The 16013-nt window shown below is 34.5% G+C and overlaps 3 protein-coding genes across 17 annotated transcripts; all 3 read left to right on the top strand.

Moving 5' to 3' along the window:
• Nucleotides 1-893: 893 nt before the first annotated feature.
• On the top strand, nt 894-4226 carry LOC147407254 (putative copper-transporting ATPase HMA5). Of its 6 annotated transcripts, none has more exons than XM_086435730.1 (4): nt 894-1303; nt 2931-3136; nt 3249-3460; nt 3974-4226. In XM_086435730.1, exons 2-3 carry the CDS (start codon nt 3077-3079, stop codon nt 3447-3449), a joined length of 261 nt encoding a protein of 86 aa, XP_086291856.1. In that variant the 5' UTR covers nt 894-1303; nt 2931-3076; the 3' UTR covers nt 3450-3460; nt 3974-4226. The 6 variants fall into 6 exon arrangements, 5 of the variants coding, with proteins under 5 accessions (XP_086291856.1, XP_086291855.1, XP_086291854.1 ...); XM_086435729.1 differs by having other exon boundaries at nt 2920-3136; XM_086435728.1 differs by having other exon boundaries at nt 2890-3136.
• Nucleotides 4227-4657: 431 nt separating this feature from the next.
• LOC147407253 (uncharacterized) lies at nt 4658-5572 on the top strand. The gene is made up of 2 exons (XM_086432597.1): nt 4658-5236; nt 5384-5572. Exons 1-2 carry the CDS (start codon nt 4658-4660, stop codon nt 5570-5572), a joined length of 768 nt encoding a protein of 255 aa, XP_086288723.1.
• Nucleotides 5573-10259: 4687 nt separating this feature from the next.
• Nucleotides 10260-15987, top strand: LOC147407252 (uncharacterized). 10 transcript variants are annotated; one of them, XR_015176732.1, is made up of 7 exons: nt 10260-10684; nt 12497-12548; nt 12710-13168; nt 13237-13337; nt 13547-13712; nt 15056-15747; nt 15844-15987. XR_015176732.1 is itself a non-coding variant. In XM_086435725.1 (5 exons), exons 2-5 carry the CDS (start codon nt 13242-13244, stop codon nt 15680-15682), a joined length of 366 nt encoding a protein of 121 aa, XP_086291851.1. In that variant the 5' UTR covers nt 10261-13168; nt 13237-13241; the 3' UTR covers nt 15683-15828. The 10 variants fall into 10 exon arrangements, 1 of the variants encoding a protein (XP_086291851.1); XR_015176733.1 differs by having other exon boundaries at nt 10260-12548; nt 12710-12805; nt 13052-13168; XR_015176729.1 differs by having other exon boundaries at nt 12497-13168.
• Nucleotides 15988-16013: the final 26 nt, after the last annotated feature.

The following is a 16013-nucleotide window of genomic DNA, read 5'->3' as shown; positions in this document are numbered from 1 at the left end:
TATCATATATGATGATATTGGTTCCATTCTCATTGGGTATGTCAATATTGACTGTGGGTTGAGACAAACATAAAACAATGGAGGCACATAGTGGACCCAATTGAGTGTCTTCAAATAAACTGTATGCAATACATATGTTACAAATTTACAAATACACTTGTATGCACACACACAATATCTACACCTCAGAACAACCATAGACATTTGTGCATTAATGAGGTTTGATAATTAATAACTAAGGGGAAAACAAAAAACCAACCAAGCACTGGAAAAGGTCATAGATCAAAGAGGGTTAGCAGTGAAAAATTCTCTATTCCCACTAGCAGCATGCTCTATAAATAAATTTCATTTGAACCCATTAAAATTAAAAGGAGAAAAAAAAAAAAAAAAAAACAGATTTGAAACAAAAAAACTAACCAATCTCCAATTGCAAGTGTAAACTTAAATTTTTCCACACTTTGACTAAAAATTTTTTAATTCCAAAAATAGCAATTATTATTTTTGGAATTAAATTAAAATGAATAGTCTACTATTTTGGGAAATTTTCAATTTTCAGGGCATATATTGGTAAAATAAAATTGAAAAAAAAAAAACTCGGAAGACCTAGAGCCCTCCCAAGATCTCTTTATTTATTTATTTATTTGTTTTAACAAATGAAAGAAGATGGATTCCTCAGTTTTAATAAAAGGGATAAAAGGTTATTCAAGCATACAATTATATAGTTAGCAATCCAAGAAGCATGCAGGAGTAGAGTAAGAACTTTGAGGTGAAGGGTCACTACGTCACAAATAAGAAAAAACGACTAAATAAGTCGGAAAAAACGACGGACTAAAGCAGTTGTTTATTAACGACGGCTTTTGTTAGTTGTTTAACCCTTAACGACATCTATAATTGTCGATTATTAACAACCAACTTAATCCGTCATTAAATACCTAAGCGAGTTACTATTGTCGCACGCACTTTTACTAATGCTACACCAATTGGTGTGGCGTTAAAAAAAATTATGGTGGCAGTATTATTTATATCCATTAAATTTCAGACTCAAACCTCAACAACAGCCGATTCGAAATTTCTTCTCCATAAAATCCTAGAATCCCAAATCTCAGACTCGATTCGATTTCTTCTCTCACGATTCTAAGCTTTTTTATTTTCGATCTCCGCTCACAATATTCTCTTTCGCGATTTAGCGTTTCGGATTTACAATCGTCTCTCTCTCGATCCTAACAGAGAGTCTTCAGCAATCCAAAGGGATTACGAAATCAAGCGAAGTTCGACACCATCTTCTCCGGCAAAAGCTTTGCAGGTAGTTCTCTCTCTCTCTCTCTCTCCATTGAGCTTGAGAAATCCTAGATTTTCTTCTCTCTCTGGTTTTTTTTTTTGTTGATTTGATTCATACCTCTATACGTTTTTGTGAAGATTGGTATTAAAATCTGCATTTCTATTTGTTAATTTTTTGTCTGATTTTGGAGTGTTTCCTACAAACGTCTTTCCTCCAAACTAATGTGCACTAACCGTTTGTGAAAATTCGTAAGAGACTACTTAGCTTTTTTCCAATTCAATTTAGCTGTCACCAAGTCAATTTCAGTATATTTTTCTTGTGACGCACCTCTTGACCTCACTCCTCTTATTTGATTTAATACGACATTTTCAAATTTGTGACGCACCTCTTCACCTCACTCCTCTTATAAAATAATAATAAATGACCTAAAAATCCTTGATTTTTTCTCAAAACTAGTTATCTTATTTATGATGATGATGACGATGTTGACGATGAAGATGAGATGATTAAGAAAAAGATGGCGGTGGTGGTTACGAGTATGGTGATGAGGAGGAGGGCATCAAGTCTTCTACTATTAATCAATAAGGGATATGTCATCGGTATGAATTTAAAATAGGACTAAAAATAGGTTGAATATGAGCATATTCATGTCTATATCTGAATTTTTTTTAATTTGGATACGGATTCGTATATGTACCTGACTTAAAGCATATTCACCTTTGCATATTCTTCTTATATGTTATTCTGTTTTCTTTCCCCTTATATGTTTGTTTCTTCTTGTCTGCTCTTTTCTGTTGGAAAATGTTGTTGGTTGTTTTTTGTTGATTTGTTGCATCTAGTAATCATTATTGTGGGTTAAGGTGGAAGAGGTTTTTTAAAAGGGATCTTAGTTTAGGGATGGGTAGAATTGACTTTTTATAAATTGGAGGATGAGGCTTCTTGTAGATAGGTAGCTTTTTAAATATTAGGATTAGTGGTAGGAGTGGCTTTTTGTGCATTGGCAAAGAAGGAAACACTAACGGATGAGCAAAAATAAATGAAATTAGTGGTAGGAGTGGCTGATTGAGTGATACTAATGGTGGCAACTCTTTTTGGAAAAAGAGTAGGTGCTGGAAAAAGGTTTTGAGAAAGTATTCAGTGCTGCTGACACGAAATAATAACGAAGAGCTATTTCATTCTCAACCATTGGATTGGAAGAGTCAATCTGAGTGGTTGTGCAGCTATTTGTCAGCATTGAATAGACGGTAAAGTTCGATCCACGAATCTTCTTTCTATCCAACGAATTGCGAGTCATCACCATCAAAAAGTTAACGTGGTTTTGTTTTCTTTCTTTAGTGCACCATTATTGGAGAAGCAGCCATGGTCAAAGGTCTTAGGTTAGAGATTATTGAATATGTGAATTTTTCATTTTTTCTGTTTTCTTAGGTGCAAATCTCTAAGCTTTGAGATGTGATGCCTTGAGATTTGCATTGAAATAAATCACAGATCCAAGCTACATTGTTCATGGGTGTACGTTGTTCATGGGTGTACATTTAATTTCTTTGGATTTTTCATGATTTGTAGAATTGTTTTGCCTTCTAAATAAGGCTTACACTTAGTACTGCCTTCAGCCTTGAGGCTTACACCTCTCCTCACACCAGTTGGATAACAGGAGAAGCCCGACTAGTGGCAAAAAGGAAAGGAGATACGGTGATAGGAGGGACTTTGAATGAGAACGGGGTGTTACATGTTCAGGTTACAAGAGTTGGCTCTGAGAGTGCTCTGTCACAGATTGTTCGACTTGTCGAATCTGCACAGATGGCCAAAGCTCCTGTGCAGAAGTTTGCTGATCGTATCTCGAAGTATTTTGTGCCTCTGGTAAGAATATAATTTTTTCCTCTCTTTCTTATTTGGTCGATGTATTATTTTGTTTCAAGTCTTGAACAATAATTAATATTTCATATTTTCAGGTTATTTGGTTGATGGGCAGGTAGTTGGAGTAATAGCCATATCCGATCCATTAAAACCGGGTGCTCGAGATGTTATATCCATTCTCAAGTCCATGAATGTGAGGAGCATTATGGTGACAGGTGACAATTGGGGCACAACACATTCCATTGCTAAGGAGGTTGGGATTGAGATTGAGAGTGTTGTTGCTGAGCCAAGCCTTACCAAAAAGCAGAGAAAGTAAAGGAGTTACAGGTATAAACATTAATCATATTTTGCATGCGGTTGTTATCTTTGTGTGTTTAACCAATAAATACTTGTATTTGTTAGCTAATGTTCTTTATCCTTTCCCTACTGTGGAGTGTATATTGTCCCCCACTCTCGGGTGTGTCATACCCCAGTTAATCCCCGTGACCCTTTTATATTCATAGTTCTCCCCTTCACCAAAAGATCGGTCTTTTGGAGTAGTTCATTGGTTGACATGGTATCAGAGCACTAGTCTTTGGAAACTATTAGCTGAGATGTCCAATGTGAATTCTCTTGCCACCCCATCCACTATGAAGTATCCTGTCTTTTGGGATGAGATTAGTCCTTACCTGATTGTTGTTGTTCATGAATAACTTTATGTGATTTAATTAGTTCAATTGGTTTTGGTTTTTTGTGGGTCTTCTCTAATCATGTTGAGAAACAAATCAAAAGGGATTTGTTTTGTTTTTTTTTTTAATAGTTGTTATTCTTTATATTTCTTAATTATTATTTATTTTGCAGGAGGCCATCAATAGAATGATTGCTAATGACCCTTCTACAAGTGAAGGACCGAGAAAGACATATGTTGGTTTTGATTTCTACAAGTGAAGTGAAGTTGGTAGAAGATATTTTTTGAAAAACTTCTTTAAACATTGGGATGTATATTAAAATCGATGCCATGAAAACGGGGCATGTTGGACTATGATTGCACATGTAAAATTTGAATGAATATGGTTTCCATTTGAAAAATGTAAAATTTTATTTTTTTGGTGTATTTATTTATTTTGTTAGATTTTAATTTTCTGCCCAATGAAAATTGTCATTTTCTTTTTAGGTGAAAAATAATAAAAATAACAAACAATACTGGCTAAAATATTTAAAAAAAAAAAAAAAAAAATGACAAAAAAACGACGGCTTTAAGCCGTCGTTAATATCTACTAATTTAATTTAAAATCGACAAAAAAATGACGGGTTTGAGCCGTCGTTTTTGTTTGACAGACTATGACCGTTGTTTTTTAGACCACTTTGTTGACGCGTGCCAACCGTCGTTCACCAAAAACAACTTCGTTATTTACAACTGCTCTTGCGACGGCGGGGGCCGTCATTTTTCTTAAAAAACGACGGCTTTGGCCCGTCGTTTTTTGTGAAATATGACGTAGTGGGTGGTGTTGTTTCCTTGTTATTTTATTATTGTTATGGTAATTAATGGCGGACAGTTCTAGCATTGCTGATCAAAACAGTGCTATAGCTGCTCTATATGAAGCACTTGAGAGGGATCCCTCAGTTCTTGATAAAATAGATAAAGATTCATTTATGGAGACTCCTTTACATACTGCCGTGAGAGTTGGACAAATGCATTTTGCAATCGAGATTATGGTCTTGAAGCCTTCATGGGGTAGAAAATTAAACAAAAATGGTTATAGTCCAATGCACCTGGCTTTGATGGAAGGATATGATACGGTAGCAACAGAGCTCTTAGTGATGGATAAAGAACTCGCACGTGTGAAGGGAAGGGAGAGGAAAACTCCTCTACACATTGCGGTCGAGAGAAATATGTATACTATTTTGGATAAAATGCTCCAATGTTGCCTCAATTGTATTGAAGACTTGATAGCTCACGGTGAAACAGCATTTCATCTTGCCATGAAATGCAATAGTTTGTTTGCTTTCAAAGTGTTGATGAGATGGACTCCTTCATTGGACATGGGGTGGCATTTCTTAACCTTGAAAGACGACGAAGGCTACAATATCTTGCACCGTGCAACCCTTTCAAAAGAGTACCAGGCAAGGCCTATCTTTAATTATCATTCCTGATCATCATTTCTTCTATTTTATGTATATATTTTTGAATGATTAAAAAGGGTCAAGGCAACACCCAAACCAGATCAAATATTAATTTTAATTATGCATCTTGTTTTGTACTGACTACAGAACATAAAGGTGGTGCTCAATGGATACAAACATTTTGGGTGGGTGGGAGCACCTAATGGCAAAGATACCAGTAATCAGACAGCACTAGATATCTTATACGATGAGAATAAAATTGCACCAATCACTAAATTCAAGAAGATTGAGGGCAAACTTCGCCATGGTAGAGTTAAGAGGGGGGGCAGAACATGACTATCTTTATGTGTTCACATATCCATTCATGCTTATGAAATTCTTATCAAATTTTGTTTCGATTAGAAATATTCGAAGTGAACATCGGGAGGAATTATTAGTAGTTGCTGGTCTCATTATCACAGCTACCTTCCATCTAAAAGACAATAACAAAAGTCTAGCAGATGTCATACAACTTGACGAAAATAATAACAAAAAGGCCAGCAGATGTCAGCAACTCTAGTAAGGAAGTACACATATACACATAAAAGTAGGAAATATAGCAATATTGAATAAGAGATGTTAGAAATGAATTACCTTCTACAATGTCACGAAATCTACTATAAATGAAATCCTGCAGTGTAAGGATCGGTTTGGTTCCACCAAGAACATTAGAATTGAAATTAACATCTTCAAATGTTACCTCCATTGCAACTACTGCAACATTCCCAATAGTAGAATCAACTGTCAAAATAACTGCAATGATCACAATAGCAAGTCTTGATGAGACATTTCTACTAACCTCATTTGAGAATGTCCCAAAATAGAAAACTAGCAAAAAAGAAGCAAAATCACATTGAGGACAGAGTGTCACTTGTGTGTACACCTCATCATTGGATTAGAGAATGAAAAAATTCTAGTGTGCAAGCTCTTGGATTGGAGAACAATAACCCAAAACAACATATTTCACATCTAATAGTTGGGATGAGACAATATTGTATTATTTACCAATGGGATTATGACATCAATGTTCTAAACTAAATTATGAAATATTTAGAAATTAACAATACCTTATCTTTTCCCTCCTTTATCCGGGCTTGGGACTGGCAATGTAAAATATTTAATTTTACATTGGCGGAGTTAAAAAAGGGTTAGTTACCAAAAAAATACTTACTTGTACTACCATAGACCTAGAACTATCTAAAGAGGAAGAAAGAATACTAATCTCTAAAACAAAATGTCTCTATTAATAGTGAAATAGACAATAGACCAAGCCAACATGCCAATCATAGCAAACTATTACATTACTTATTTAAATTTGTTTTTCCTACAAAATTAGCACAAAAATCTTTTACAAAATGAAACTTACTTCAAACTTATTCCATCCACCCATTACATACAAGCTTAGTTAATCTGAATTTAAAGCAAATAAAAAAAATAATACAGATCTGAGAGTCAACTTGATAATTTGAGGAGTTATTAGATTTGATAAGTAGAATTGGGGAGTAGTGATCATCTGAAATCTGATTTCATCCAATTGAATATTATTTAGCTATAAAAATGAGAAGTTAGGGTTTTGGTTTGAAACTGAACCAAAAATAGAATTAAAATTATAGAAATTGGGATTTTGGCTTGAAATCAAATCAAAATTTGAATCAACGCTATATAAATTAGGATTATATAGAAAAATCAACAAAATATGCAGGTAAACAAAATATGCAGAAAAATCTAGGGTTTAGGGATCGATTAGAGAGAAAAATTAACAAAATATGTAGGAAAACATACCTTAATTTTGGAGGTCGAGATCAGATCGGATCTGTTTAGATTAAACCCTCACGCATTTGAGAGATCAAGAGAAAGAGAGAAATCGACGGAGAGGTAAAGAGACAAAGAGATCTCCTCGACAAAGATAGATCTGTCGAGTATGAGATGAGAGAGAGACAGAGGCTTTGTTTTCGAAAGAGAAAGCGTAACTGATTTCTAGTTTCAGACGAGAGAGAGTTTGATTTCGCACTTCGTCTTCAATGGGTTTTATTTATTTCACCAGTTTAAACTTCAATTTACATAATAAAGAGAGTGAGTGAGAGAATCAGACATACTATTTTGTAGTATTTCCAGATCTTCATCCTCTATTATCTTAGATTTGTGTTCTTCATCAGGTGCTTCAGACGAGGTAGAAGAAAAGTTGTTGTTGTAGGTGAAAAGTTCAGCGTTGTAGTAAGCCACTGAGGAAGTCCAAAATAAAGACTCTACACCGACGGTCAAACTTTGACTATCACTAAAAGTTGTTGCCTTAGGTGATTTTTCCTGTAGTGTTTTTTCCTATATAAGTTAAAACTTTCAAATTGAACTAATTTTTGATGAGGTTGACCTCTACGACAAGGAAATCATCCTCACTAAAATTTAGCTCAATCCAAAACTTTTAACCTCGTATTTATTGTTAGATAATAAAGTCACTTTTGTTATCTGAAGGCGGTTAAGAAAAGTCAAAATTGACGACTGGATAAAGTCAAATTTGATGACTAGATAAAGTCAAATTTGACAATTGGATAAAGTCAAAAATGACGACTGGATAAAATCAAATTTGACGACTGGATAAGTCAAACTTGACAACTGGATAAGTCAAACTTGACGACTGGATAACCACCTATCTCCCTCTATAAATACATATATCCTCTCATTTAGAGATTATCCCAGTCTTGTATTAGAATCCCATCATAACTAAAAGAGAGGAAAAGAAAGTTTAGAGAGAAAAAATTGTGAGGTTTCTCCTAATCTTCATAGCCTTTCCTTTGTTAGAGAGAGAGTGTGTATTTTCTCATATGATAAGAGAGAGGGTATTGTCAATTGTGCTCTCCTTATTTATATAGAGAAAGAGTTGTATTTCTTTTGCAATAGTGAAATCCTTATGCAGTTTGCCCGTGGTTTTTACTCCAATTTTTTTAGGTTTTTCACGTTAAATTTTGGTGTTCATCATTTTCATTTTTATTTTCTTTTCTACTTCAATTGTAATTGTGTGCCCAGTACCACAACTTGAGTTGAAGAATTGTAGACCGTTCATTTTTTGTAAATCACTTTTGATGATAATCTTCTCATCATAGAGATCATCCTCACCAAAAATCAGTTCAATACAAAACTTTTAACCACATAGGACAAAACACATTGTAGATGTATGAGTAGATATATGTGTTTTATCTTTTATAGATAAAAAGGGTTTTGACTGATTTTTGTGAGTTTTTTAAATCACTTTTAATAGTGTTAGAAGTTTTAGAAGGGATTGATTTTTCAAATGGATAATCTTCTCACCATATAGATCGTTTTTACAAAAGATCAATCTATTCCAAACTTTTTTATTAAAATAAGACAAAATACATTATAACTTTATGAGTAGTTTTATGTGTTTACAGATACGGGTTATATATATAAAAGATCAAGATCCATGTACACATATATTTACTTATATATCTACAATGTGTTTTATTTTATGTGGGTTAAAATTTTTGGATTGAATTGATGTTGGGTGAAGATGATCTCCATGATAAGAATATCATTCTCACCAAAAATCAATTCAATTCAAAAAATTTAATCTCATCAAAAATAATTTACAAAAAATGAATGATCCACAATTCTTCAATTTATAAATATGAAGTTAAAAATTTTAAATTAACTGATTTTTGAGGAGATCATCCTCATCAAAAATCAATTTAATTCAAGACGTTTAATTCACATAAGATAAAACACGGATTAGATAAATGTATACACGGATCCTGAACCTATATATATATCACAAAACACGTTGTAGCTTTAGGTGTCTACTATTGTTACTTTGGACTTTTCTCTTCTCTTATCAAAGTGAAAATGACATCTGTCCCTCCCTATGTGCCTCCATCTTTTCCCTATGTCTCTATGTTTTCTAAATTGACATCACTCCCTCCCCATGCTCGAAAGCAAATACAATTTTCTTGATTCTAAAGTTGTAATTCTACCCAACTAGCAGAGGAAAGAAGGTAGGTAGGAAGGAAAGAGACTAGGGGTCAAGCAGTTAAGTTGGACCCGTACTTCATATGGTTCCGTGCACTCCCATGTTTGAAACTATGTCAAGTTCAATGTAAGTCCAGCACGACTCGTACTTATAATACGTTTTTAGTATATTTTTTTATCCATAAATCTAATTAAAATTTTTATATATTTAAAATTGTATTTATAAATATATAAAAAATATTTAAACATACCCGGATTCTGAAGTTGGGTCCGATCTTGAGTGCGTCTGTATGGGACGCACTTGAACCCAAACCTATGGAGCCAGATCTAGTTAATTATGCATGTACCTTGACAGAATTCAAAATTTTGGATTGGGTTTGGTTTTGGGCTCTGAATGTACACTTCTTGGTGCGTCTGAGGAGGGAACTACACATGCCACAAGGATCAGTCAAGTTCTCCGAGCACGGATAGCTCTATTTAGAAAACAAAAAAACAAAAAAAAGACAAACAAGGTTTCAATAGCTAAATGACACCTATAATACTGGGTCTTTCAATAAGTGAGCCATAAATTCATGAGTCATGATAAGCTGACGCACTAAACTGACTTGATTGATGTGGCAATACACGGAACAATAGATCTTCTTCTCTGGGATGTATAAATAAAAAAGATCTATGGTTCTATGCACATGCCACATCAACCAGGTCATTTTATCATTAGTCTAAATTCATTCTTCCTTTCATCTATTTGATATTCTTCAAACATATATCCTTTCAAAATTCTATCTTGTGATCTAACCATGTCACCATGGACATTCTAGACAAAAAGAGAAGGTATATCACTACATCATATTGCGGGTTAAGCGACTGTACAATTGCGTTAAAAACGACTGCTAAAGACTGTCGTTAATTGCGACAGTTTTTAACAGTCGGTTATTGGTCGTTTCTACTTTATTAAGTTATATCAACAACACCGAATCAAATATCTCTCTCTCTCTCTTTCTCTCTCTCACGCTCGATCTGTAACTCTCTCTTGCTCTCTCGCACTGATCTCCGTCTCTCGCTCTCAAATCTCTTGATCACACTCTCTGTCTCTCGCTCTCTCGTTCTCAAATTAATGGAGTCTTACTATGAATCTCATAAGTGGAAATCCTAACGTTGTTCAAATCATTAACGTTTACGAAGACGAGGATTATCTCCATATGGTTATCGAGCTCTGTAAGTCGTCCAATCTCTACGATCGCATCTCCAAACGGATATGCGGGAGAGATATTCGAGGCGAATCTGAGGGAAAGATATTTGAGGCTGTTCTCCGTGCGAATCTTTGGTTTCCAACTCTGATATTTCATTCTGTGTCTTCGTCGGCGAAAGATCTTTTGCGGAGGATTCTCTGTAAGGATGTTTCGAGGAGATTCTCAGCGGAACAAGTTCTCAGTAATTGATTCATGATGAAACCTTATTTACTCTGTTTAAATCTCCTTAAATGCCTTCAATAAGAGTCTTTCAAAGAGATTTCTCAATTTCTTGCAAATTTTTAGGGTTTTGATCACTGTTTTACTCTTATAATTCAAGGTTTTTAAAGTGTTTTTTGTTTGATTCTTTAAATTTTCCCTATTTTAGATTTGCAGTAGTTTTTGGATCTCTTTTTCTGCATTTATATTTGCCAGTTTTTAGGGTTTTGATCCCTGTATTTTGTATGTGTTGTATGTGTTCCTGTATTAATTTCTCCATTTTCTCTACATTAATTCCCCTTCTTTATTATTCTACTAAATTTAGAGCCAAAATCCCCAAACCGAAGCTCAAAATAACAAACTTTTTTGTTAGCTTAGCTGTTAGTTCTGCCTTTTTCGCTTTCTTTCTATTTCTATTTGTGGAGTCTTACTATAAATCTAAGTTTCAATAGGCTAAAGTCGCACCACTTGATAGGTTGCAGAGATTTCTGCTAGAGAAATCCCAACACATCTATGGTTATGTGCATAGGTTTCCAATATTGAAGATAAATAATCCATCATTTGCAGATTTTTATTCTGCTCGTAGATCATGAAGCTTTGAAAATTGAATTTATAGTTTATGAAGCTTTGATGTTGTGGTTACTCTATGATTTTTCAATATGAAAAAAAAACAGTGCAACTTTTTGTTTTTAGAGTGAAATCCTAACAATGTAGTTCAATTGGGTTTTTTTAAAGTGATAGAGTGCAATTGGTACTACATGATCTGCAACTAGTTAGTCCCAAAGAAAACAGAATAGAAAATATAAGAAAAGATCGTGTGAGCACATATAATTGCCATTATACCTTCATGATCAATACATGTGTGACTTTGCTTTTGAATTACTGGTTCCTCGACATCCGCACAATTAGAATCTCTCCCAAGCTTTCCTGATAGTTGTTTAACAATCCTTTTAGCTTTCCGTTTTGCCATTAAAATTAATAATAATTTCCAGCAACAAATGAGAAGATGTCCTAACACTACGATACTCCTTTGGATGGTACTTGTGGTAATTTAAACACTAAGTTACAAGAGATAGACACTTGCATTGATGAAAACAAAAACACACCATTGGATTGCCTTTCTGTGTAGCAATGAACAATAATATTATAAAAGACTTCCAAAAACTCCATTCCTTCTCCCTTTGCATTTGAAGTGTAATATTGATATTTTATATTGCTCCTTTTTGGTATAAATGTATTTCATAAAATTTATATTTTCAGTGGTAGACTAAAACAGATGTAAAGGAATTAATCCAATAACAACACCTGTGTCTCCAAAAGCAATCACAAGAAACGCAAAAGGGCAGAATATTGCAACTGAAAACAGAAACAAAAAATATGAGTTGGAGATCTACAATGGGTTACACAATAAATCCATAGTTAGAGAAAATTACGACTAAAATTAAGGTGTTCAGGCATTATGGCTGGATAGTGTCATATATGACCAAAGTGGCAGACTAAAATTCCAAGATGTAAAGGAATTAAAAGAACACCCAAAAAAGATTTTTTGGGTAAAATAAAATTCGGGTGTTACGGTTACAAATGGGGGTTCTAACTAAACTTAGGTTTGTACTTTGGAGGTCAAGAGGTGAGACCTATTAGGTGTTCCTAGTATTGGTGTGTGTATCTCTCATGCATCCCGATGGAACCTATGCTAACTGTCATTATTTGTTGATGATCAACTTTCTTATGCTTTGATAGGTTAATCTAAACAACATGTTTTGGGCTAAGCCTCGTTCATTGGCTTTGGTTCCAGACTCACCTTTGAGAATAGAAGAGCCAAAATATGAGGCCATCTGACGTATTAGGTAAATCTTCGTTTTCTGCTGCTATAATCAGTTGTTGTAGCATATAAATTGTTATAATTTTTAAAAATTCTTGTGGGGCAAGTGCCCTCACTGTAAATCTGCCCCTGCCATAAGGTGATCATCAAGTACATGATTCATAGAGCTGAAATGTTTTGTTTCAGAAACTTCAGGTTTGGTGTCAGCTATCAAATGGTGAATGGGAGTCAGGAAAGATACAATCAACTTTCGGGGAGGATGCTTTTGTTTTGATTTACACTGTATTTTCTGACCTAAGATTTATCTTACTTGGTTCAATATTGTTAGTAGTTTGCAGTTGTTGATGTTGGAATATATCTATACTTTGGTTCCTTATTTATTTTGACACATTTTTAATGGTATTTATTGATGTGCTTGTCTCGAGTCTCAGGTTAAATTTTATATGGATTATGTGGAAATGCTAGTCCCACAGACTTTCCTTTTCATTTGGGACAATCTTACATTCTTATGTTTAATATTTATGGCAGGCTGGGGCTCCTCTGGGTGTTCTAAATTTTGGTAGAAAGTCCCCTTTCATTGTATGCGAGGATGCCGATATTGATGAAGCTGTTGAGCTTGCACACTTTGCTTTGTTCTTTAATAAGGTATGTCCGATTAATATTTTCTTTAGAATAATTGATTTTGTTGATCATAAACACTATGTTCTTTATAGGGACAATGTTGTTGTGCTGGTTCTCGCACGTTTCTTGGTGTCACCCCTATTTTTTAAATACAAAGCTGGAGAATTACCAAGGGGAGGTTCTGCTTTCTAATGTGAGTAGACTTCATTTTTTTCGACGGTATAAGACCGTTGTTTTTTTCGACTTTTATCTCCAGTCGCAATTTAAACACAGCTCCTTTTTAGAGAATCCAATAGAGCAATTGACTCGTTGGCTTTCTTTCAAAGTTCTATTGGTTGTATTAATCTCAATTCATATTAGATCTTTTAATTTGGATGTTCTTTTCTCAATTTAATATTTCAGCTTGGATTGTTTATCCCAATAGAGGACAGACTGCCCAAGACACTTCAATTTCTCCACATTGATTATTGTCCGTCTAGCAAACAGTGAAAAGAAGAGTGTGGCGAAGATTGGCCCGAGATATCGCACATTCCCAACATATGAGTTTGTGATTAATATTCAACAACAGGTATCTTTCTTTACCTTTTGTTCTGATTTTATACATTTACTTATTATTTATTGGAATTTGGGAATGATGTCGAAACCCATTTAATTATATTTGTAGTGGTGGTAGTCCAGTGTTGTGTTGTGTGTGTCTACATGGATTTGAAGGTGTGAGGAGGTGAGTGAGTTGCCTTGTAAGCATTTCTTCCACAAGGGTTGCTAGGAGAAGTGGTTGGATCATAGACACACGACTTACCCTCTTTGTAGATCCTCTCTTTAATAGAGCTAAATTGTTGTATTTTTTTAGTGTTGAAGATGATGGAATTTTCATGAACAAGATAAGATTTAACCAAGTCTAATATATTAAATAGGGTCATAGGGCTACATAAGGCACCTTGATTCTGCTAGTTTAGAAACTAAGTATATAAGGTTCACTGGTTTGGTACTCAAGCTGCTGGAACACTAACTGGTGTTGGTTGGATGTGCTGCCACAACTGGATCTCTGTGGTGCTGTCCAAGGTTTTTCATCGCATCCAATCAAAATCAGACGCTGTCGACAGCTTGAGCAGCAAATCATAGTGTTGTAGCTGAGCAATAGATTGATATTGTTATACCATCTGCACAACTTGATTATGATATGTACTACCCCAGCTTTGACTTGCAAATCATAGTGCTACAGCTGAGCAATAGATTGATATTGATATTGTTTCTTCAGTTCTGTCATGCCAACACCATTGTCTGGTAGAATAGCTCTAAAGAAAGTGTTAAATTGCTCGTATAATACTCATAGATGAGATGGTTTACTTGTAATGATTAGTACTCCTGAAACATTGTATCTTAGACAAGGTCTGCTCAATGGATTATGGACTTCTGTGTCTTATCTTAAGTTATATATGCATTGAATATTACTGAAAATTCAATTCATATTTTAGATGTATTTGATTTTAGTTCTCCTCAAAGATTTGCTTGAGTTTTATATATTCTTATCATGTCTTTCTTAGTCTTACCGGTCATCCATCTCAACATCCTCATATCTACTCTAAATCATTATATAAATAGATACTGTGTGACAAGTTCATCTCCCAGACATGTTTGAACCTTCATTACTTCTTTTAGAGAAGACATGAAGTTCTCTTTATGTTACACTTCCAGTATTAGTCCAAAGGAGAAAGTGGGTGCTGCTCTACAGGTGTGGAAACTCATCTTCTCTAATTTGTTGATGATATATGTCTTAAGCTATACAGTTACAGGGTTTATTCTTCTTGCTATTTTTTAGTTACTGCTTTCCTATGATCACTGTGATTGACATTATGCCTCGAGGATCATTCCTTTCTTGCTATTTTTTTATTCAATTTCTTTTTTTTGCAGATTGTTGATAGGCCATCCCAGTGTCATATCTTTCTTTCCAGGGAATATGTTCAACCACAGTGGATTTATGATTGCATAAATGCGCGAATCATTTTACCAACAGATGGTTCCTTGGTGGGAAGGTATTTACCAAAACATGTATTTCCACCTTAAGATCATAATTTAATAAATGTGTGCAAGCAGGGGGTTGTGTGACACAGACCTTCACTTCAATGAAATAGAAGAATAGGCACCCACTTGTCATGTGGTCTTCTTTATTCAACCCAAGCCTGGCTTGGATTGGAATGTACTTATCTACATTTTAAAGGCTACCCTCTTCCCTATGATGATGGATGAAATGGCTAAAAGTGGTCATTCAATGAAACATTGTATTTCACATGTAGATCCAAATTTAAGTATTTACAATTTGGATCTTCTGGTAATTGAGACCCAATGTGCTAAATCCGTACCAATTTCCTTTCTCATATCTTACTTTTCTTCTAGTATGTTTTGGAATTCTTCTCTGCTTAGCAAAGAGAATTCGCACAAAAGAATTCATAGTTTGTATCCATTAGTTGAGGTTCTCAGTAGTGGTGTTATATTCAGATGGCTCTCCTTGAGCCAACTCTTATTATTTTGTATAGGTAGTCAATGCCTTTTGCAGTGTTGTATCAGCTTTGCCAACAAAAGCATTGTCTGCAATTGTTCTTCAGGTCAGTATTCGGCTTAAGTTAATGAGTGAATTCTCAACTGACTTTAAAAAAAATATATATAGCATCTCTATAACTTTTTTACCCAAACCATTTCAGGCAGAGAAGGATTTGCAATCTTGGGTTGCTAGAGATGGTGAGCAAGATCAAAATACATGGATTATTAATCAACGAATAGTAAAATTAATGGTGGAGCTAATGAGAAATCATGATGCCATCAATTGTTCTTCTATCTATACTCGAATGTAGTGTCATTAACTGGCATGAAG

This window comes from Akebia trifoliata, chromosome 3 (assembly GCF_017979445.1).
Source record: "Akebia trifoliata isolate Shusen 1 chromosome 3, ASM1797944v1, whole genome shotgun sequence".
Classification (NCBI taxonomy): domain Eukaryota; kingdom Viridiplantae; phylum Streptophyta; class Magnoliopsida; order Ranunculales; family Lardizabalaceae; genus Akebia; species Akebia trifoliata.
The sequence above is the reverse complement of the archived record's forward strand: the minus strand, read 5'-3'. Positions and strand labels throughout refer to the sequence as shown.

Excerpts from the sequence above, each read along its gene's own strand:
- LOC147407252 (XM_086435725.1), top strand. The coding sequence starts at position 13,242 with ATGTTGTTGTGCTGGTTCTCGCACGTTTCTTGGTGTCACCCCTATTTT. Across the intron at positions 13,338-13,568 it reads GGGAGGTTCTGCTTTCTAAT|AGGACAGACTGCCCAAGACA; the intron begins GTGAGTAGACTT and ends TTATCCCAATAG. Across the intron at positions 13,713-15,055 it reads TGATTAATATTCAACAACAG|ATTGTTGATAGGCCATCCCA; the intron begins GTATCTTTCTTT and ends TTTTTTTTGCAG.
- LOC147407254 (XM_086435730.1), top strand. The coding sequence starts at position 3,077 with ATGGCCAAAGCTCCTGTGCAGAAGTTTGCTGATCGTATCTCGAAGTAT. Across the intron at positions 3,137-3,248 it reads CGAAGTATTTTGTGCCTCTG|GTAGTTGGAGTAATAGCCAT; the intron begins GTAAGAATATAA and ends GTTGATGGGCAG.
- LOC147407253 (XM_086432597.1), top strand. The coding sequence starts at position 4,658 with ATGGCGGACAGTTCTAGCATTGCTGATCAAAACAGTGCTATAGCTGCT. Across the intron at positions 5,237-5,383 it reads CCCTTTCAAAAGAGTACCAG|AACATAAAGGTGGTGCTCAA; the intron begins GCAAGGCCTATC and ends TACTGACTACAG.